The sequence below is a fragment of the Sarcophilus harrisii genome, chromosome 6 (genome assembly GCF_902635505.1).
Source record: "Sarcophilus harrisii chromosome 6, mSarHar1.11, whole genome shotgun sequence".
NCBI classification, from domain to species: Eukaryota; Metazoa; Chordata; class Mammalia; order Dasyuromorphia; family Dasyuridae; genus Sarcophilus; species Sarcophilus harrisii.
The window spans coordinates 167,224,304-167,248,846 of record NC_045431.1 but is presented as its reverse complement, the minus strand read 5'-3'; the positions used below and the strand labels follow the sequence as shown (position 1 = coordinate 167,248,846).

Sequence of the window (24,543 nt, the reverse complement as noted above, 5' to 3'; positions counted from 1 at the left end):
TTTTGTCTGTGAATTTGTTTCTGCATTTCCTATTATAGTGCCTGACATATAATAGGCATTTAATATATGTTTATTGAATTGGATAGAATACATTTCCTATCACATATTGAAATCTTAGTTCTCTTTTTAACATACATACATGCATGTTCCAAAAAATTCCTTCCCTCAGAGAGAAGTTGCATTATTTATTTTTCTTGGTAAAGAATTACAGTTCTTGTCCAAACTACCCAAGCTTTTGTACAGAGGCTCCGTGCAAACAATCTCCCCTCCCCCAAATGTTTTATTTTTTTCCAGCTTGAGGTAGCCCTCCTTTTAGATCAATGGGAAGATAATAAATGTGTAGGAGTATGCTGGATTCAAAATCCTTTACATATCTATTGGAATCCAAGATCAGATTACCTGTACTGACCATTGAGGCATTTTTAAAAAATGTAAATGTTCTTTATTCTGGCTTTCTCATAGCAGAAGTATGAGTCACTTGAAAACCATAATAGATTCTGGCTATGGTACATGAAGATTGTATTGGATATGCTGAAAAAGTGAATTGAAGCCCATAAAAAAATAATGTCCAGTGGTTTTTTAAAAGGAAAAAGAGGTTGAGGGGAGTACAAAAATAAGGAAAGATACAACTTATGACACTTTTTATAGCAAATAAAGTAATTTTGGATAAGAAAATGGGATGATTTAAATCTTAAATGATAAAATGATGAAATTCCCTTTGAGATTTGGATTTCAGTGGTTTATATTTGACATATATAAATGTGATCTGCATCCTACTGAATCTAAATGCATGCTACTGATTCTTACTAAAAATGAGCTAATATAATAGGATATTAGTCTTTGTTGCTTGAGAACAGAGCTAGTTTCAGGATGATAGATAGGCTGGTTGAAGGGAAAGAAATTTGTAAATGTTTCTGGGATAGAGAAATGTAACCTGTTGTTATGATCATACAGTAAGATGACAAAATTTTTAGATAGTCAGAATGTATTTTTTACTTTAAAGAATGCTTGAGTTGACTCCTTAGCTCCATACAAGGTCAGCTAACTAGCCAACCATGACTGCTGTAAAGCAAAGATATGTGCCATAACTTCACCCCTCTGCCTTGTCAAACTCAACAGTAAGAAATATCAACTAGTGCCAAAGTATTCGTAGCTTAAAAGTGGCAGCAAGCTCCAGTTACCTCAGATCCCATAAGTAGAAGTAGCTTTCATCTTTACTCTGCTCCTTCCAGTCCTACCCGACTCGATCCCAAAAATTCATTTTTATTTGTTTGTTTTCTCATAACCACTTAAAATGAAATGTCTAGTGTCTGGATTGTCTTTACTGTATGGCTATAAATTTCATAAACTCTATCCCTAATTAGATCACTCAATCTCTGATTTACTGAGAAAAAAAGAATTCAAGTCACCTTCCATTGGATTCTAGCTTTTCTTTTCTTAATCCCATCACATACATACATAAAGAGAATCAAGTTTGATTGCTATCTAGTTTCATTAAAACAAATCAAATAGCACAGAAATGAAACTGAAGAAGCATTAGAAATGGAGCTTCCAAATGCCAGCTGTTTTGCTACTTACTGTGAAAGGACAAAAATATTTTTTGTTTGTTTCTTTATATCTCCTTCATTACCTCACTATTAGAAGGGAAGATGGGAGAGGCAGGTAACAAAAGCAGTTTCCTGCTTTGAAATAGAGAAGGTGGAAAAGGGATCTCACTGACCACCATCTGCAGTGTTGACTTCACAGCTCTCTGCGGCTGACCAGGTTAACCACTTTCTTCATCTGTCATTCTACAGCAATCCATCTTTGTACATCTGCTTATGACTCCCATCATGTGCTTACAGAGAATGCTTCAGGTTGACCACCACCAATCTGGCACAGCCTTTCAATTATAATTTTTTTATCTGGACTTTAGACTGATGACTCCTTGGAAGATACCTGTTAGTGGATTATTGACATTCTGTTCTCTACTTTGCCTGGATCCCAAATAGTGTCATATGATGAGAAACATGTTTTCCAAGATTAAATTTATTTAGGACAGGTATTTAAATATATATATGCACATAATAGCACATATATATATACATATAAATATAAATATTATATATATTTATATATTATGTAAATATAAATATATATTTATATATATTATATGTACATATGCAAATATAGTTTAACCACGATTAATGCAAGTATATTTAATTAGCTTAATAGAAGATTTTTTAAAATTGTATTTTTAAATCAAAACATACAACTTTGAATTTATTCTAGAAATATGCCATTTAAAAATTGGGGGGAGAGTGGATAACCAAAGTTTTAAAAATAAATGACAATAGAAGAAAATGTTTTCTAGTACAGAAATAGCAATACAAAAATAGTATATGAGCATAGACCCATTTTGCAAATAGTGCAAACTAAAGTATATATTTTTGAGTGTCTTTGATCCAAAATAGTATTGCTACTCAGAAAGAAAGAGAGAGAAAGAGACAGACAGAGGGAAAGGAGGGAGAAAAAAGGAAGAAAGAAAAAAAGCATAGCTTGATATTCCTTCATTTAACCATGGTTCATTTAACCAATTCTATCTAAGTTTAAATATGCATATGTATATATACATATATACAGAAAGAGAGAGAGTGAGAGAGAGAGAGCCAGCCACATAATAGAATGCAATTTGTTCACTTTCCAAAATAGAATTTGCAGATAATGATGGTAAGAAAAAGTGAAGAAAATCATGGAGAAATGAAGATTTAAGTACCATCTATGGAAGAGAAGGGTAGCTAAGTTACATAGAAAAGATAATTTTGTACAAGAAATTTAACATATTCAGTAAGATGTCTTTACTTTGCTATCATCATTTGCTCAAATACACTATAGTGGTCATTTCTCTTCTGTTATCAACTTTTTTATCTATTAACTCTTTAAAGTTTTTCATTACTTGGCAAAGTTCTGCTGCATGAATTATAGCAATTGCCATTCTTATAAGACATGTGATTGCTTCTTCAATTTTTTTCTTTGCTTTCTGGTTGTGTCATTTACCATCATTGTCAAAAATTCTTGAAAGTCAATTTTCCCTTTACGATGAGCACCTTCTTCATTAATCAAAGCCTTTATTTCAGTCAATGTAGAGTTCTACTTAAGTGACCTCATTAAAGTCTCCAATTCCATTGTTCTTTTAGGATCATCTCCATCCTTGTAAAAGAGTGAAAAGAAACCTTTGAATTTTACAATCTGTTCCCTTGCCAGTTGGTCAATCATGCTATTAGTGCCCAAATTCCTTCCAGAAAACCTGCGTGCTTGGTCCCCACATGCAAACATATACAGAGGATTAATAGTCATGAGGACTGATCTACTTTTTCATCCCTTTTGCCTTTGCAAAATGTCATGCGTGTGACACATGGTCTGAAGTTTAAATTTTCTTATAAGGCTTTAAGCATTGCTTTAGCATTCCAGAGATTAAAAGTGAACCTCAGTGATTCATTTTGTATATATTCTTAAAGAAAACAAGTCTCGAGCTAAAGAAGTCCTCTAAGATGGTGCTGTCTCATTAAGAAGCAGTCACAGCACTGCAGCCTTTGAGCCATGAACACTTGAGTTTGAGGTTTCCCTCTGACACATATTGTTATGTGATTGTAGGCAAGTCACTATTCTCTGTGATCTCAGCAACTCTCCTAGACTAAACATTGGAGAGAAGGCCTGATCTGTGCTGGTAGAGGTAGTATTCTTATCCATGTATCCACCAGATGAATGAAATTATAGATCTAGTCTTTTTTGCATTATAATTCCTTTGTCTAAATCTTATTTAAATTTCATTCATGTGTATTTGTGTACGTGTGTGGCAAATGGTACAAAGATCAAAAGACAAAATACCCAAGTCTGGCTGTAGTTGTGACAAAGATGCACTCAGGAAACAAGAAAAATTAGGTAGGTTGCAAAACTAATGCAAAGGGCTTGGAGATCACGAAGAAAGTGCTGAAGATCTGGGAATTGGAGAATATAGAGTGAGTAGTTAGATAGCATAAGCAGTTTGTCAAAGATTTTAGATCCTAGTAACTTTGGCAGAAGGAACCAGATCTTCAACAGGTCAGCACCAGAATCCAGTAAGTTCAAATAACTCAAAATACAATAGCAACAGAGACATGAGTCTGATACTAGGTCAGAGATTGCTCTTTGACCATCTACTTCTTGTGGACTTGGGGAACTAAGAAATGATCGATGAAGAAAGAGATAGTATCTAATGGACACAGAGTATCTCCAGCTGTGCTCTGATTCTTATATATAAGGCACGGAAGAACTTGGGCTCTAGGGTTACTAGTCAGTAAGCCAAGAGGAATTTATTTGAACTTGCTATGTGCTGAGTACTAGGAAAAAGGCAAAAACATGATCCCTGTCATGAAGAAGCTCACATCCTAATGGGAGGAGACAACATTGAAATAATTATGTTCATACAAAAATGATATATACAGAGTATAGAGAGGTAATCCTAGAGTAGAGGCTTTAGTGAAAGTGGGTGGAGTTGGGGGTGGGAGGACAAAATAAAATTTTCAGAAGGTGGAATTTGGTCCTTAAGGGAAACCACAAGGCAGAAAACCTCATTCCAAGTAGAGAAGAACAGATCCTAAGTTAATGAAGGCTTTCTTTAATCATGCTTCCATTGCCACACCTATCAAATATTAACCATTTTTGGAGAAGTCTGTGTTATGCCACAAACATTTTGGATACTGAGAATTTGTTTTCATCTGATAGATTGGTGTCTCCTTTTATTTATTTGCTTTTGCTGAGGCAATTGGGGTTAAGTGACTTGCCTAAGGTCACACAGCCATGAAGTGTCAAGTGTCTGAGGTCAGATTTGAACTCGGGTCTTCTGAACTTCAGGGCTGATGCTCTATTCACTGCACCACGTAGCAAACCCCTGTCTTTTATTTTTTCTTCAAGACATAACTATGAAAATTTAGCATAAGCTTGAATATAGAAATTATTTCAGTCTTTGTATTTCCAAATATATGTTTGGCACATATAAAGTATTTAATAACTTCTTATGGATTGATGGATCAGTAAACTTGGGTTCTAGAAATCCATTTTAGGGAGCTCAGTTTCTAGTAAGCCATAGGAATATGAAAGATCCAGACCTGACTGTTTCTGATTTCTTCAGAATAAGGGGAGTTCTGAGAAGCTCAGTATCAGAGGGTTAACTCAAATTCAAGAATTTATTGTCTCCCCCACAAAAGGGAAAAAACTCACAGAAACTGTCTACTAAAGAATAAATAGTTTTTATCAATGGAGGGAGCACTGATATATGTATTAGAATAAAGTCTTATTTATTCAACACAGAAAATTCAGGTAGGAAACTAGACAATAGGGAATGAAGACCTAGAAAAGGGTGAGAAGTGAGAAGTGAAAAGATGACAGATACAAGAGATGTTTAGGACATGAAATATACCAATTATATATTGGTGACCAATTATATATGAGAGACTAGGATAACTATGAGATTATAGTTATTATTCCTATTGTGTTTTGAATTATTTGGATTCTGTTGCTGACCTATTGAAGACTTGGTTATTTCTGCTAAAGTTACTGACACTAGGATCTTTAATTTTTAACAAACTACTACTATACAACTGCTCACTGTTCACTGACTCACAGATTTTCAGCACTTTCATTCTGATCTCCAAGCTCTTTGAATTAGTTCTGATACCTACCTTCTTTTCTTTTGCTCTTTGCTGTATCTTGATTACCCTTATGTCACAACCAGAGTACTAGGAAAAAGGCAAAAATATTATCCCTGTCATGAAGAAGCTCACATCCTAATGGGAGGACACAACATTGAAATAATTATGTACATACAAAAATGATATATACAGATTATAGAGAGATAATCTCAGAGGAGAGACTCTAGCAAAAATGGGTAGAGTTGGATTTTGGATTATGATTTGTGATTATAGTGCATACACATATACCATTTGCTCCACACATATATATACATACGTGAATGAAGTTTAAATAAGATTTAGACAAAGGACTAGATCTATGATTTCATTCATCTAGAGAATACATAGATAAGAAAACTAGTCAACTATGGTGATTCCTCAGATTAAAACATTAGGAGGAATAATAAGATTAGGGAGAAAGATGAGGATTTCTGTTTTGAACATGCTGTATTTGTGATGTCTAAGGGAAATTCAAGTGCAGATTTCAAGCAAGCATTTAGAGATGTTCATGAGAGAGATAAAGGCTAGAAATATAGATTTAGATGTACTCATAATAATACCATGGGAGTTGAAGACATCACCAGGAGAGTCTAGAAACATGATGAGAGAACCCAGAGTGGGGACCACCCAGGGAAACTGAGGCCCCATGGAGGAGAGCTAATTTGATCAAGATTACAAATGTATTTAATAGCACAGCTGGAGTTTGTATCTAGGTCTCCAAACTTTGAATCCATTTTTGCTTGTGTTACATATGATGATTCTCAGTTCAGTTCATGGGAACTCAGCAAAGCAATTCCTTGAGCCATCATATTTTTTTTTTTATTTTTCTTGGGCAACTTTTGCTTTTTTATCTGTAATTCAGCTTGGTGTCCCCCCGTTATGGTTTGAATTTTTAGGGACCAGTTCCAAGAGGAAGCACATGGCTCCTAGTATTTACTCAGACTTCTGCAATCTTTTGAATTAAACAATTTTGCTTAGGTAGGGCACCAAGCAAATAACCCTGGCTTGTATCACTCAAACAAAGCTGCTAATATTTGTAAAAATCTATAAACACTACATGTTAAAGGAATGTTTGTTTAGCTTGAGTTGAAAATCAGTACTGGAGATGGAAGTGAAAAAGGAGAGAGGAAAGGAAAATGTTTTGTTTTGTTTTGTTTTCCAAAGTTGAGGTATGCTGTTTAAGAGGGAAAGAATGTAGATTTTTTTTCAACCATTAAAAATGTGAATTTTTTCCTTTGCCCAGAACTTTGTTGCCAAAGGGTGGCCATCTTGGAGAAGATTTTACATTATGTGCCTTTAAAGTATGCATGCTTTTCAGTCTCAGTGGTTCTTCACTGAGGTCAAAACAAGGGATGACAATGACAGTCTATAAGTAGAACTTCTTTGGGAAGATCATTTAAATCAGTTCCAAGCAACATGTCAGAGTACACTTATTAGTATATCACAGTGTCAGATCAGAAGCTCTCAGAAGCCATTTAACCTAATCTTCTTAGCCTCTTCCATATTTCATCCCTTTTATATAGTTATCTTAACCAAAGACCTATAATAAATGAGTGGTATACAATTAAAAACAAAGAGACAAATCTTTAGAACTATTTGGAGGTCTGTTACTTTCTTTTGTTTACATTTACATTCCAATACTATGCACATTTCCTGACATGTAAACGTAATAAATGCTTTTTTCTATTGATCCATACCTGTAAACATTTTTAAAATGTACTCATCTGTCCTTTCTTCAAGTCCTCTAATGTTATGAAATCCATTTCCTCCTGAGAAAGTCCATTCCATTTTCAGATAGCTTTCATCATTAGGAAGTATTTCTTACTTCAAGAATAAATTTACTTCTGTGATTTTCATGTCATTCTTATTTCTGGTCCTGAGGCTAAGTGGAACAAGTCCAGTGCTTCCTCCACATCACAGAACCTCATCTGAAAATAGTCATTATTTACTCTCAGATTTTCCTTTCTCCAGACCAAATATTCCAGGTCTTTCAAGAAATTTATATAGTATAAATTTTAGGCTCTTTGGGATTTTTCTTTGGAGATTTTAACACTATACCCAGGGATGTTTCTGCTGACTGTGATTTAGAAGGTTTTTATTCCTTTGGAAGGTTAAATTATGAGTGAGTACTTCTTGTCAAATTAGGATCATTCATTGGGTGTGCATGTTTAATCTGATATTTAATGTGGTATTAATGTTTTAAATATATTGTAATTATTTCATAAAATAAGTAGTACACTTGCCATATAAATATTAATTATTACATTATTTATTCTCTTACAGGTAGAAATAACACTCCAGGATATCAACGACAATCCACCAGTATTTCCAACAGATACACTTGATCTGACAGTAGAAGAGAATATTGGAGATGGCTCCAGGATAATGCAACTGACTGCCATGGATGCTGATGAGGTAGCATTACGTTTGATTCCTAAGGTTCCCATGTAATTAATGGTCTGAACCACTTATGGGCATGTTCATTAAGGTTAAGGATTGGGCATATTTTCCCAAAGACCATTAATTCCTGAATCCAGATGGAAGAAGCCTATGATTGGAAATAAAGATAAAGCCATTTCTAGTCTCTTTGATCACTGGCCATGACAAAGTTCACTGTGAGCCTGGATCCATTTCTTTTCATATTACTATTATTTTCAAAAAACAAGGACAATTGTGCCTGCTAACTTTATGTTATGGGAATCTGCTTTGCTTGCGTGCACACAAGAGCTATGAATTAGAACCTTCATTATGTTTCTCTGTACCTTAGGGGTTTATAGCTTTATAAAATGTTTATTTTTCCTATGCAAGTCAAATCAACAAGCATTTATTAAGGGACTATTCTGTGCCAGACACTTTGCTAAACACTGGGGATATAAAGAAAGGAAAAAAAAAAACCTCTGCTCTGAAAGAACTCATAATCTCATGGTGTACTAGGTTCCATTTCATTAATAAAAGTTAATAACTAAGGCATAATCTGACAAATGCTAATGGATGACAAAATAATCTAGTAAAAAGAACAAGGAATCTGGAGTCAGAAGACATGGGTTGGAGCCCCAGATCTGCTATTTATTCCATGTGTAAGCTTTTAGCACAGCTCCTGGCACATAGTAGTTGCTTAATTAATGTTTGTTCTCTTCCCATTCCAACATAGGTGGCCTTGCAAAGCCACTTCCCTTCACTGAATTTTAATTTTTTATTTCCAAATTGTGAGGGTTGGACTAATAGCTAATAATAATATCTAGCATTTATATAGCAGTTTAAGGCTTTCCAAACACCTTACAATTTGATTTGCACAAATCTGTGAGAAGAGTGCGATTATGATGCACGTTTGACAGCCGCAGAATATGAAGCAGAAAGGGGTAAAGTGACTTTCTCAGGATTGCACAGTGGGTACATTTTGAGACTGGACTTGAACTCAAGTTGTCCTGACTCCAGGTATTCTCTGCATCTCTAATTCTCCTTCCATCTCAATGTTGGTGTTATAGGCCTGACTGAACACAATGCACACAGAATACATAGGCCTTCTGGGACTAGAATGTTTCTCCATTCTGGTTTCTCTCCTTAAAAGTGAGTGAGGGCTACTTGGGGCAATGGCAGCAGCAGCTTCAGTGTGGGCTAGGAGGATTCCAGCAGGTTTCTCACCAGCAAAGAGAAGATGACTAAAGAAATGTAATGTTCTGGTCAGTTTTCTGGAGATGTTCCTGCCCTTTACAAAGAAATGTTTAGTGAATGCCTGGTTTTCTTTCTGGATAAGGTGTGCTCTGGAGAAGGCTGAGGGGAGCATGGACTTGAAGATAATGGGCTTATCCAGGACCATAGCCATTGCTTTGGCTATTGAGGACTTCTAGGATCAGGTGTTTGCTTGCTGCTGTCATTGAGCACTCCAAATTTGTTCTACAGATTATTCTGAATCAGTTTGAGTCTAAGCAGTCTATGAACCTAAGAGTGGAGGCTGACATCAGCACATTGGGGTACTGGATGAGCTGAACCTGGTCTGGTAGGTTAAAGTTTTGAAGGAGGAACTAAATCTTCCTCAGAAACAACCATGAGGAGGAAATGAGTGCACTGAATAGAAAAATGGATAACCAGATTGTCACAAAGGGGCATCAAATTGTCCAAATAACTTACTGACATGAGAAATCAATATAAGGTTATAACTGATAGAACAAGGAAAGATGCTGTGGGTTGGTTCACTAGCAAGACAGAAGAGCTGAACTGAGAAGGAAACCTTCTGCATGGGATAGCTCCAAAGAAGCAAAATGGAGGCTGCGCATTTTAGATAGACACTTCGGGGACTAGAGTTGAAGCCATAGTCAAAGCTCAGCATGAAAACTATCTTTGAAGACATACTGGAAGAAAGGGAAACCTATGAAGGAGCTCAGCCTGCCCAAATACAAGCCATGTTTGGCCACTTTGACACCCAGTTGAGTGATGTCAAACATAGTGCTCTAGAATTAGAAGTATAAACCACAAATTTATCATAGTCTGTTCTGGGGGCACAATGCTCATTATGGCAATGTGCCTGCTAAAAACATCACTAAGCTATAAAAAGTTCTTAGCTAGGAAAAGTCCTCATTACAAATTCATTTGAGGTGGGACAGAAAAAAGTGAAAAGTTTTTCTGACTTCTTGCATTAAAGAGTGTTTGGATGGGAGTAGATGGACCTCTAGCTTTATTTCCCTATCCTGTCTATTCAAATTAATAGCCTCAAAGGGGGAAAAAAATCCACCTTTTCTTCAATTTCTTTTTTCAATCCATCCCTTTGAAGACCTAAGAAAGAGATGAACTGAGAAGTAGTCCTCTGTATGGGACAGTTCCAAGAAAGCAAAATGGAAGCTGCTCATTTTAAATGGCTCCTTCAGGAGCTGGAGATGGACCTGCAGTCACAGCTCAGCATCAAAGCTGTCTTTGAAGATATATTGGAAAAAAGAAAAAGCCTTTCATGTAGCAACTCAAAGGGAAATATTTATGTTTTCAAGAAGACTTGAGTTTGAATTCTGTCTTGGACACTTACTAGATGTGTGAACCCATGGAGAGAATGTTCAAATATTCATGCTTTATATATTTCCTCATTTTAAAAATGGAGTTCAAAATGACACCTCTTTCCCAGGCTTGTTGTGAAAATTTAAAAAGATAATTGTAAACTCTTTGCAATGCTCAGAGCTACCTATAAATGATGCACCATTTTCTTTTTTATTCTATACAAATATTCATGTGTGTTCTTTTTGGCGTACTTATATACACTGAAACATTAGGACCTTAGAGTGGAAGCTAGAAGGGACCTTATAATAGAGTCAATATTTGTCTCAATACTGAGATTTTGGTAATTATTAATCAATTTAATTCATCAGACACTGTGCTAAGCTATTCTAGCTATGAATAGACAAAAATGAAACAAAATTTGCCCTAAGGGCAAATATTTATATTTAAATAAGGAAACTCTATAATGTGATTTCATCAGAATGTTCAACTTGGAATCAAAAAATAAGTTATTTCATGTCCTGCTTTAGACACTTGCTAACTCTTTAATCCTAGATAAGACACTTAACTCATCTCAACCTCAGTTTCTTCACCTACAAAATGGAGATTGTAATAGCATAATAATATATCCATGGCTACCCAGATCTTCCATCTACAAATCGTTTTTGAACTATGTGACTCAGTGCATAGAGTACTATATCTGGAGTCAGGATTACTTATCTTCCTGAGTTTAAATCTAGCCTAAGACATTTATTAGTTGTTTGATCCTGATCAAATCACTTAACCCCATATGACTCAGTTTCCTTGTCTGTAAAATGAACTAGAATTGGCAAGACTTTGCCAAAAAAATTCCAAAAAGGATCTCAAAAGTCAGATAAGATGCACAATTACTGTTACATAATGTGATGCTCATTTATCACAGTTCCAGAGATCAATGCTGACAAGTTTTTACTTTTGTTTGTTTGTTTTTTTCATTTCATTATAGATATAGATTTTCTTAGTCTTTGAAGCTAATATATCTAAGTCACTCTAGGAGGATCCCAGAGGAAAAGAATTATGGCTTTAGATTAGCAAAGTGTAAATGTGGAGCTTCATTTAAATATCATTTGAAACATGTGTTGGGTACTGATTCCCTCCCCACCTCACTCTACCTCCCACCCCCTCTTTAAGGAAGCATGTAACTTTTTGGGTATCTCTGTATAAACAGAATGATTCAGACCCTAATGGATTGGACTGGGCTGATTGCTCTGTGTTTCCTAGGGCTGGACTTGTTATTTAAAATGTTACTTAAAGCTGTAAAATGCATTTGCAATTTATAGCTATTTACTTTGAGAATTCCTTCCCCTATGCCTTTGTCTCTGGGTTTCCTCTGGAGAGCAGAATGTTTTCAAGCAACATTATTTCCATGGCTTGGCCAGAGAAACGTGATATTTGTTTCTTGCGGTATTGCTGATGTTGTGTATTGGGGGATATTAAATAAATAAGGAGACCTTTCATAAGAGCTAATTAAATCATTGCTCCTGCCCAGAAGTTTGTCAACCATCCACCAAACATTTTTTAGTTTGCCACATTAGTTACCCTTTGGTATGGAAAAATGAATAAAAAGAGGAAAAAAGAAAGAGATTGAAAAGAGAGAGATAGAGACAGCGAGACAGAGACACAGAAAGACAGATACAGACAGAAAGATGAAAAGACAGAGAGACAGACAAGACAGAGTTAGACAAGTCAGGCACAGAGACAGACAGAGACAGAAAGAAGGAGGAAGGATGGAAGGAAGGAAAAAAGAAAGAAAAATGAAAAAGAAAGAGAGGGGGAGAAGGAAAGTAAGGAAGGAAAAAAGAAAGGAAGAGAGGAAAGGAGAAAAAAAGGAAGAAAGCAAGAAGTTTTCACCTTCATATTCCCCAGCATCCTTCTGCCATATGCATTAATCATTGGACATCTTGAAGTTTCCTTATTCTTTGAGTCAGGTTGCAGGCAAGACTGAAGGGGAAAAAAATGCATTCAGCTAGTATTTTTTGGTTTTTGTGTTTTCTTTGCTTTTTACCTAATTTTCACAGGCTCACCAGTTTTATCAATCAGTCCTGAATGCTGGTGCTTTGATAGCTAGGATTCATTAAAGTAAAAGTGAAATATCTTGTTAAATGGAATAAATTTTTTTTTTAAAAATGCAATCAGCTCAGAAAAACAAAATTCTCATTGAATGTTTTAGCTTAGCCATAAAATTAGAGAAAAGTGTTTTGCGTGCCCCAGATACACCTGAGTACACAAGTACTGCATGGGGTAAAAGGTTAAACACAGCTGGTGAAGGACAGAGTAAGATAATTCTCTTCTTCCTATTTTCAGATGTGCTTTGAGATGCTCATTTTTCTGGATAGGTCATCCTGTGGAATATTGAAAAGGGATTGTCACAAAATTAAAATACATACACACATATATATTATAATTTAATTCAATCAAATTCTTAAGCACTTACTATTTAACCAACAAGTAACTAGGTATTAGGAATGCAAAGATAAAAATGAAAGTTTCTACTCTCATAATGTTTACATGCTATTAGGGCTAATAATATAAACAAGAACATCTAAATATAAAATATAAGGATAGAGATTGGATCTGTGAATTCTGGATAAGAAAATTTTCTCTACCAATGAAGGTGAGCATCTCTTTGAGAAATTTTAGCTAAGGGGGAGTAGTCTAGAAGAAAGAGTTTAATTGTTTACTCAAGATCACACATTAGGTGTTAAGAGATGAGACTTGAATTCCATTTCTGGATTCTGATCTCAGGATTCTGATCTGAGGGTTAATGCCAGATTAATTCCTAATATAGAGAGCATAAAATGTAAGTACTAGGGGGAGAGATCATGGGTTGAATATTAATAATTATTAATAACAAAAATCAGGTTTCAGAGGACATAATTTGAAAATAGGAAGGAGAGAGAAAAACAGAAGATTCTCCTACTCTCTCCTTTACCCGCTGCTTAACCTCCTGCCCCAGGAGAAGAAGGGACATGAGGAAGATGGGACTAACATAGAAGATTATGATCTATAGACATCTATGGACATCTAGACTCCTAGATCTAGGAACTTTGACCTAAGTAGCTCACAATTCAAAATTTCAAGAATCTTAGAATAGTAAATTGTCACAGAAGTAAAGGTAATGTTGATGTAATTATCGCTTCCTAAGCAAGAGCCAGCAGGAGAATACATGAGAAATCCCTGGTCTTGGATAATGATCAAGTCAGGAGGACCAGTGAAGACTTGAGGACTATTCAAAGTAATCAACCTTTAATACCCAACCAAGTCATCTCTAAAGCAAAATTTGCTGGATTTGATCTTATCCCCCAGGAAGCTCTTTCTATATTATTAACACTTTCTCTGTGTGTGTGTGTGTGTGTGTGTGTATACACAATACACACAAATATGTACATTTATATATAAAAATACATATTAATAATTACATATAATATATTATATAATATAATAATATATATAACATACTATATACATTATTATATTATACTATATATGTATGTTATAGATTATAATAACATATAAAATATAATATATATTATTATACATATATGTATATGTATATTTTTGTATATATTGTATAAGTATATTATATATATATTTGCATGTATATAGATGGGGACAAAGATACAGAGACAAAGAGACAGAGAATCTAGAAAGTCTTAATGCAGCTTTAATCTGAAGTACATATGAAATGATTTCTAAGGTACAAATATCAAAATGGATGTGATTAGGAGGCAGCGTTAATGTGTAGAGTCCTAAAGAAACTAAGAGGTTCCAAGAAGTGGAGGTGAGGAGAGAGAGCATTCCAGGCCTGAGCTCTAGCTTATAAAGAACCACAATGACAAGAGCTAGAATGTAGAGTAAATGCCTAAGAGAATGAAATGAAATGTTCCAAGCAATACCATTTAAAATAATGAATAATTGTTTTTTAAGTTTTCAAACTATCTGGTTTTTGTGAATATTTAGCATGGTGAATGGATCAGGTATTTATGAGATATTAAATTATTTATTATGAGTTTAGCCTTTAATTTATATTTAGATTTCCATAAATGTCCATGTTTTGTTTAATAAGCTTTTGAGAATTCCTAAGCCTTGTTTTCCTACGTGTTTCTAGTTAAAAGCATTCTGGACATCAGGGTAAATGAATTAATCAATGAAGCATTGATTAAGCATTTATGATGTGTAAAGCACTAGGAAAATAAATAGAAAAGTAAGGCAGCCAGCCCATAATGTCCAGGAGATCAAATTTGATAGGGGAGATAATATACATGGACAGTTTCAGCTACAGGTCAAATGGAAAGGTCCCATGGTCCTTAGGGGTAAGCAGCAAAGCAGATGGTCCTAGCCCTTCTGTCATGTAATTCCCACTGATGAAATAACAGTTTCTGATGTTGAACAATTTGACAGAGCCAAGAACTTTGGTGGCAAGAATTTTCTCCTCTCAAGCTTTTGTTGCTATGGCTGTGACAATATCAAGATTTTGGAAGCATCACTAACTCCAGATAAATTAGCGAAACCAGAATAAATCCAGATCATTTTCAGTTAGTTACAGAGGAATCTTGAGACAGATGTCTTACAAACCTGTTTTAATCTTCTGATTTCAATTTTTCACTTGTGGAGTTCAGTCCTTTTATTTTCTCACCTCCTATTTCCTTCTCAATCCTTGTGATCCAACTCATGTCCACTTTATTCCATTCAACTACTTCCTCCAAGGCCATTGATGAAGTCATTATTGCTAATTATTGTCATTGCTCATTTCTCTTGATCTCTTAATGGTCTATATTCTGCTGTATATCCTGAATTTTCATGGTACTACCTTGATGGGATTTTCTTCCTTCCTACCAGGCAGATCCTTTTCAGTTTTCTCAGTACTCTATACTTTCTCTCAATATTTCATACCTAAATTTGGGTCTACTGATGGTATTCCCAGGCTTTGTCATAGGTCCTCTCTTCTTTCTAGTTTCTAATGATGAACTCAACTTTCCCCCCATCCTAACAAAACAAAACCTTTTACTTTTTATATATTCCATAATTACCTATCTGTGAATATGGTATCTCATTAAATGTAAAGTCCTGGTTGTTAAGAGATGACTCAGTTTTACATTAATGTCTTCAAGGTCTATCACATTTCCTGACACATAGTAGATGTTTAATACTTCTGACTCCAGGTTCAATATACTAGCCTTCAAGTCACATTGTGTGACATAGATAGCTAACTAAATATCTTTGTTGAATGTCTAGAAGTGTTAACACAGGATTTAGAAGCTTATTTTTTTATTAATTAAATGAAACAGTAATCATCCATTGTTTCCATAGTGTGACATTTTAAGGGGTGTACAGGGTGTCCAAGAGGACTAGCACTTCTGGTGTGAGAGCTGCTGAGCCCATTTCAGCGATGTTTACTCACCTTTGGTATTCCTCTTCACCCAACTCAACTGTGGCTCCAACTAATTATATCATTCACAGCAACCACATCTTGGTTGGTAAAACTGTCTCAGCAGACAGGCTGAGGGTAACGAATAACCATCAGTCCCATTTGAGTTAGAGAGATGTCTGCCCTAAGCATGTGAAGACTTTCCTCAGCAGGATGGATAGATAAGAACAAATTGTTCCAACAGCCATGAAAGCAGCTTAAATAGGTACTATGGAGAGCTCAGAGTTTGGTTAGGCATTGAAGGTGTCCAGGTTACCAACTGCATGCAGGTCATTTCCTTGATTTTTGTCTTGCTACGGGACTTTGATAACCCTGCAAGAGAGCTTGGGACTGGGGACTTTGTGCAGCTCTATCTCACTTAAATCCAAGTCAAGCACAAGTCAAGATATCAATACACTAGCCAAAGTCTTGAGAGTGATGACTTGATCACAAGAAGTTTTTTTTTTTCTCTCATGGGTAATTTAGAGGCTTCTCTTTCTTTTCTAGGGTGCCAATGCTCTTGTCACCTATGCAATCATTAGTGGTGCAGATGACAGCTTCCATATTGACCCTGAGTCAGGAGAATTGATTGCCACCAAGCGCTTAGACAGAGAACGCCGTTCTAAATACTCCCTGCTGGTCCGAGCAGACGATGGCTTACAGTCTTCAGACATGAGGATAAACATCACCATTAGTGATGTGAATGACCATATACCCAAGTTCTCCAGACCCGTGTATTCTTTTGACATACCAGAAGATACTACACCTGGTAAGTGATAGACTCTCAATTTTCTGTAGCTATCTTTTTTGACCCTTGTCATTACTTCTTCAGTTGCTATTGCTAATACTTTTTAATTAAGATTTGCTACAAGCTACTTGCTATAAAATTATTGAGACACTTAATAATCTGTCATGAATATTATAACCTATGCCGAAATTCTGTTTGGCTTTTCAGTATATTATTGCATAAATTATGATGATAGTGATCACTTTTTTGAATATTCAGTTCCTGTCTTTAGGATAATTAGGAATGTCTTTAAAATTTTAAAGGTCATTTTAGCAATAATGTGTTAGGTTTCTATGATATATAAGGCCTATTCTAGACAACAGCAATTAAAAGAAAAATATAAATTATCCCTTCCCTAGAGGAGTTTATATGAAAGCTAGAATATCATTCAGTTACTTACTATATAAAATATCTGTTACATTTTCTAACAGACAAAACAAATTTTGCTTGAGGTTATACATGATGACATTTTGTCCAAAAGTAGAGTGATCAATAAGACTACACACAGCTTGGGAAATTACTTAATTGCTGGGATTATTCTCCTTTTTATTTGTTTATTATGCCTCCATCAGAATCCCTTCACAAAAGTGTTTGAGATTTTAAATCACTTATTAGTTTACTATGGATATAGTTTAGAATCCTATGATTTGATACAAAATGATTTGCTGCCACAGCTTCAACTTTCCTCATAATATTCCACATTTATATATTCTATATGTCTTTCTATATCCTAAGACTAACTTTTCATTTGGCCATAACTAAGAGTACTTATCCTTCTATAGACAACTTGTGGTGAGCATCTCCATTCTAATCAAGGTTAGCACTTAGACAGTTGAGAAATAAATACAAAACTAATTATTCAGTCATGCTACTATTTTTATCATGGTAGAAGTTTCCAAAGCTTGTATTCTGCTGACAAAGCTTATAGGACTTTTGGGTTAGCCCGCTACTATGATGATACTATGCACAAGAATGTTAGTGTGTAGCTTTAGTTTGGATTGGTGACTGTGTTGAGTCGTAGTTCCAATGCAGTACTACCAATACAAAATTGATTACAAATTATTAAGTATAATATTTTTAAAATTTTTTTCCCAGAAAACAATGTTTGAAAAACACAAAGAGCAATGCAAATGTTTGTTGTTAGTATGAGTCACTTGATATTTTACTCCATCTGAAATAGATGAACACTGATTAAGTCAAATTTATCTAATCTTTTAGAAGAGAGGTTGAAATGAATTTGATGTTTGGAATTATTCTCATACACACACACACACACACACACACACACACACACTAATTTATCAGACTCTACTTGAAGATAGTGGCTAATGTTACTTTTTTTTTGGAAATTGAGTTATTTGCCTAAATAGAACTTTTGTGTCTTACCTATTAGAAATCCTGAAATTTCACTTTAACAACATAGCATGAGATTATTGCAACAATATGAAGTCAAAGTGATGAGATCGGACTAAATCATAAAAGAAAATTCTTGACAGAATTGTAGGTTCTGGCAACACAGGAAGTTGAGGTTTCTAGATTTACAAAGTAAAAAGTTCTTCATATCAACTCTTAAAGTGTTTTAATTCTTTATATAGCAATATTTATGACTGGGTATGTGTTTTGTAGGGAACATTCATTCTCTAGTGTTAGAGAATTAAATGAATTAATTTACATAAGATCTTTTGCAGACTTTAACCTATTCAGTCTGGGTCATTTGCTGTTATTTTTGTTTCATCTTTCTTAATAAGATCCAGGCAAAAATTATCCTGGAATAAGTTCCTCTCCTGTTGTCATTGCAGTCTAACGATATAAGCAGTTGTATAGTTATATAAAACAACTGCTCTTTGCTGTTGACTAAAAGTATTATGGTTCACCTTAGTGGTGCAGTGCATAGAGTGCTGTGCTTGGAGTCAGAAAAACTCATCTTTCTGAGTTTAAATCTGGTGTTGGACATTTACTAGCTATGTGACCTTTGACATGTCATTTTACTCAATTTACTCATTTGTAAAATGAGCTGGAGAAGGAAATGTCCAATAACTGCAGTATCTTTGTCAAGAGGTAATAGTCAGACAGGATTTAAACTAGAGCTTCTGAAACTTGTTCAACTCATGACCAAAACATTTTTACAGGTATATTGATATATAAAATAAGAATATCAATCACATATTTAATTATGATAAATAATAATTTCATGACCCCCACATTCAATTACATGATCCCATATGGGATTGTCACCCACAATTTAAAAAGCTTTGACAACAAAAATTATTCTGCTAACTCATCCCCTGTATATTTACTTACTGCATTCTTGATACCACTTCAGCAGTACATAGGATTTATCCTTTTTCCCCATGAAATGTTGGTACATGTACACAAATCATCGATCCAAGGGATCATGTCATGATATGAGTTCAAGTGTAAATAAAGGAAAAGTTCTAAGAGATATTTATAGAGAGAAGTCATTTTCTTCTAGACAGGGAGTTGGAGGGGAGTGGGAGTATTTAGAAAAGCGTCATGTGGGAAGACTTATCTCTAAGAGGAGGGAAGGACCTTAACAAATCTATCCAGTCTATCCAGTCAGAGAAGGTCAACAAGAGTAGGGAAGTGATTAAAACAGAAGAGGAGCTGACAGAATACAGTTTAGTTGTTATATGGAATACAGGAAAATGTGTAATTTGAGATAAGTATAGGCAAAAGGGAGGTTGAAGCCAATATGTGAAGAGTTTCCTAATAATTACAAAAGGTTAGTCAGAAAGGTTCTATTAATTTCATCATCATTTTTCAGATGTGGAAACTGAAGCTGAGATCAATTGAATAGTTCATTTGAAGTCATAGGGTTAGGAAATGGTAGAGTTTGTCTTGGAACACAAGGATTCGGACTCCTAGTCAAGTTTTCTTTCCATTTTATATTGTTATAATAAGATATGAGAAATGACACCATATATGACTCATGTTGTTTATTTGCCAAAGAGAATGTTTTCCATAATTTACTAAGATTAAATTTGCTATGTTTTGTACACAATTTAGGAATATTGAGACATTATTAATGTGAAGGAAATAAGTACTTATTAAATACCTACTGTGCACCAAGCATTGTGTTAAATGCTTTGCTAATTAATGAAATATTTGTAAAATACTTACATAATGTATACATCCATAGTGCCTGACACATAGTAGGTGCTATTTTATTTTATCCTCACAAATATCCTGAAAAGTAGGTTCTCCCTGTTTTACAGCTGAGGAAACTGAGACAAATAGATTTTAATGACTTGTCCAGTTATAAGTGTCAGGGGTCAGATTTGAACTCAGGCTTTCCTGACTCCAGTTCAAGAATTCTATCCCCTGTATCACCTACTTCTACTAATATGCTAGGTGCCTACAGAATGAGTGTTGGTCAGCTTGAGTGTTGGCCAGCTAACATATTTATACTAAATATAGATACATATTCCTTCCTAGGATGGAGTGAGGACTTTAATATTAGTTAAAACTTCATTTAAAAACTTTCATTATTTGGATAATTTCATTTTGCCAACAGTCAGTGTAGTAAAGTAGTAAAAAGACCAGCTGGTTTTGTACTCCAGAAACCCGTTTCAAATATAACCTTTAACACATATTAATACAATATAAGCTCTTAGAGAACAGATGCTTTTTCATTTGTGTCTTTTTTACTCAGTACTTAGCACATCACCTGAAATATAATAGGTGCCTAATGATTTTTTTTAAATGGCATTTGTTGAATTGAATGCCAACTAAGTATCTTCAAGTCAATCAGTCAGTCATCAATCAATCAATCAATCAATAAACATTTATTAAGCAAAGACTATGAACCAGGCACTCTTCTAAGTGATGGGGATACAAAAAGAGGCAATTTCCTGGGGGTGACAACAAATAAATATACATGAACAAACTGTAGTCAGGAAAAATAGAGCATAATTAATAGAGGGAGAGTATTAGAATTAACTGGGGTTGGTTCAGGCTTCTTGGAGAAGATGGAATTTGCTACCTGAAGGAAGTCAGGGAAGGCAGTGAACAGAGAAAAGAAAAATAATATTCCACAGGGATAGACAGGAAAAATCTCTGAGCTGAGAAATAAGGTGTCTTCTTTGTATGACATCAAGAAGCCAGTGTTGCAGGTAAATCATTTAACTTAATAGTACCCCATGAAATTTCCTACAATGATACATTTTGGCAGATGACTTATCTGAGTTGATGGAATTTCCACACTTATGGAGTTCTTCACACTGATGAAATCACAGATTTATATTTCACTTCTGCAAAAATAATAATCCTTATACAATTAATTTTGGGGGATTTTAAAATTCTTTTCTAGGTTCTCTAGTGGCTGCCATTTTAGCTACAGATGATGATTCTGGTGTGAATGGAGAAATTACATACACTGTGAATGAAGATGATGAAGATGGGATATTTTTCCTGAATCCAGTTACTGGAGTCTTTAATTTGACTCGAAGCTTAGACTATGAAACACGGCAATACTATATCCTCACTGCTCGTGCAGAAGATGGTGGAGGACAATTCATGACCATCCGCATTTATTTTAATATTCTTGATGTGAATGACAATCCACCAGTCTTCAGCTCGACTTCATATAGCACATCCTTAATGGAGAATCTACCTCTTGGATCCACAATTCTTATATTCAATGTCACTGATGCTGATGATGGTGAGTAATTGGTATATCATTATGCTTTGCTTGTGGTATGTTATTAGTTGTTATAAAATAGTTTCTTCTTGTTCACGCTCATTAAAATGTATTTCTCCTTTCTTTTGTGGACTTAGTATAACACATACTTACAAGAGTTCCATTTATCAAGGTAGGAGTTATAATTATGAACTTTTGTTTAGATTTCTGACAGCTATAAATGCTACAAATTGGAGTTGTTTAATAAAATATCAAAGGGGCAGCTAGTTGGTGTAGTGGATAGAGCACCAGCCCTGAAGTCAGGAGGACCTGAGTTCAAATCTGGCCTTAGACACAATACTTCCAGACTGTGTGACCCTGGGCAAGTCACTTAACCTTAATTGCCTCAGCAAATTAAATAAATAAATAAAATAAAATGCCAAGAATAAATAAAGTTCTTAAAAAATAAAGGCTAAAGAGAAAGCCTTAAAATAAATATTTGCAAATCCATACCTAATTTTTTACCACTGGCAGTTAAAAATCCTTAGGTACATAACAGAACTTTTGAACACAGTTCACTTTCATGATCATTTCTCAAACATGAGTCCTTTGGTTCTGAGCATGTTCTTTGTCCTATTAGAGTCCAAATGCTAACAGTCCAATTTAAGCTAATCTAGCAAGATTTTATTTAAGAGGTGCTTTTTGCCAGGCACTATATAAGATACTTGGGATATAGGACAAAACCAAAGTGACCCTGCCCTCAAGGAATTTATATTCTGGAATTTTGTGTACCTTTGAATTATTCAGCACACTAGCATAATGGTGAGAATTTAGAATTAGGAAATAATAGTATCTTAGATTTAAAACTGGAAGAGAGACCACCAAGTCTAATTCTCTCATTTTTTTAAGTAAGATCTGGGTTTAAATCTTATTTCTGCTTTTAACTGGTTATGTTACTTTATGTAACACATAGGATAACAAATTTAAGCTATAAGGTATCTCTCAAAATTTATCCAGTTTAACCTTTTCATTTTGACAAATGAGGAAGCTGAGGTCCAAACAGGTTTTTAAACTTTGAAAGTGGAATTTAAACCATGGTTCTCTGATACTAGAAGTTATTTGCCCCCTTTCTACTATACCATAAAAATTAGCTGTGCTTTGTTTCTTCATTTGTGACATGAAAAGGATTGGAAAAGATGATTTTGACAGATCCTTCCCAGCCCTAAAATTTATGACATGTAACAATCTCATCTTTTTTGAGGTCTTTGAAAATGAATTTTCAAAATTTAATTTTGACACTTAACTTCACTGGCCATTCTCCAGTAAAGTAAACACAATGCTAAAGAGTAAGATAGTTTAGATATCTCAGGCAAACATTTTGACTTTCTCTAAGTCAAGGAGAAGAGAGATGCTTATTTTCTCTCTCATACATATTATAAGAGTCAATCCTGCACCAGTAAAAATTAATGGAGGCTCAGTCTCCAGAAAGAACTTAACAGGTTTTATGGAGCCCCAGGATAGTCTAAATATTGCAGGATCGGCTACAACTTACACTGCTTTGCCTCATGTGGATTGGGATGACCTTTAGGCAATCTCACTATTGTACTTTATCTTTGTTATTTTGTGCTTTGCTATTTCCTCTCAGGGTCAGTTATAAGTATTATTTATAAAGCAGTATAATTAATGAAGGCAAGGAAGGACAGAGGTGTAGAATAATATGAAATCAAAGAATCTGTACATTGTTTAAAATGTTTTAATATTCCCAAGAGGAAGGTAGAGAGGCAAAGTAAAATTATTCTTTAATTGACTCAGTTTCCATTTTTGACATGACAATTTAGGCAAAAAAAGTATGTTCCTTAGATCTTAGTTTTCTCATTTGCAAAATGAGAGTTTCGATTAAATGGAATTTAATCCTTCTCTCATAGATTTGAAGATTAGAGGCTTATCAAGTGTATCCCCCTATTTTATAGATAAAGAAAGTGATCTAAGAGAGGTTATATGACTGTTCAGGATCATGTAGCTGATAAATACCTGAAATAGGATTTTATCTCAGATCTTCCTCCATCAATATAACCTGTTGTGTACTGAAAACTTTTAATTCAATATAAGTACACAGCTCTTAAATGCAGACACTATGCTAGACCCCACAATATAAAGGCAAAAGTAATGGCCTATACTTGAGGAATATATATGTTCCTAAAAAGATATATTTTATTGCTTACACTCTAATAAGTGTAATAAAGGATAGAGAATTATGAGAATATATGAGAGATCAGACAAAGAAATTTAGATTGGAAGATATTACTGAAAACTGGGCTTATTAGCATCCTTAAGAGAAGATAAATTCTGAAAGTAAAAAATGAAGTGTTTTACGGGTGTATGATAGTAAACAATGGAATACCAAGTTCTGGAAAGACCAAATATTCCAATTTTTCTGAAATACAGAATGTGTAAGAGTATTATTCAAGTGGTAATTTGTACCCAGCTTATGCAGGATTTAAATATGAGATTGAGAAATTTCAGTTTTTTCGAGAAGACAATAGGGAACCACAAAAAAGTTTTGAGCAGAAAAGTGTTATGGTCAGACCTAGCTTTAGCATTTCATTGAAGTGTAGATTAAAGGGAGAGGGAGAAAGTAATGATTTGAGGTAATCCAAATATTCTATTTATTCTGTTTCCTATTTCGATTACCTATTTCTCAGATCCATTTTTTTCATATTTAATATCACTGAAGCTAGTGATGGTAATTTCTGTAACATTGTTTTCTTATAAGATAAGATCAGATTTCTTTGATCTTATTGATGGTTATAAAAAAATCACTACATTATGTAACATAGTGAATAAGAATGATTTGGAGTCAGGAAAACTTGGGCTCACAGTCCACCTATGACACAATGTCATTATAAGTTTAAGGTTTACAATGTGACATGTTTTGTGACATTGGTCAAATCTATTAACTAGCTACTCTGAGAGGTGACAAATG

General features: G+C 34.5%; 1 protein-coding gene across 2 annotated transcripts in view; it reads left to right on the top strand.

The window, feature by feature from the left end:
- Nucleotides 1–24,543, top strand: part of FAT4 (FAT atypical cadherin 4) — a 222,997-nt gene that overhangs the window by 87,459 nt on the left and 110,995 nt on the right. For both annotated transcript variants that reach the window (XM_023505628.2, XM_012551888.3), the window contains exons 2-4: nt 7,992–8,123; nt 16,642–16,903; nt 21,252–21,602. In XM_023505628.2, coding sequence (XP_023361396.1) covers nt 7,992–8,123; nt 16,642–16,903; nt 21,252–21,602 — 745 coding nt within the window. The remainder of the gene's footprint in view (nt 1–7,991; nt 8,124–16,641; nt 16,904–21,251; nt 21,603–24,543) is intronic.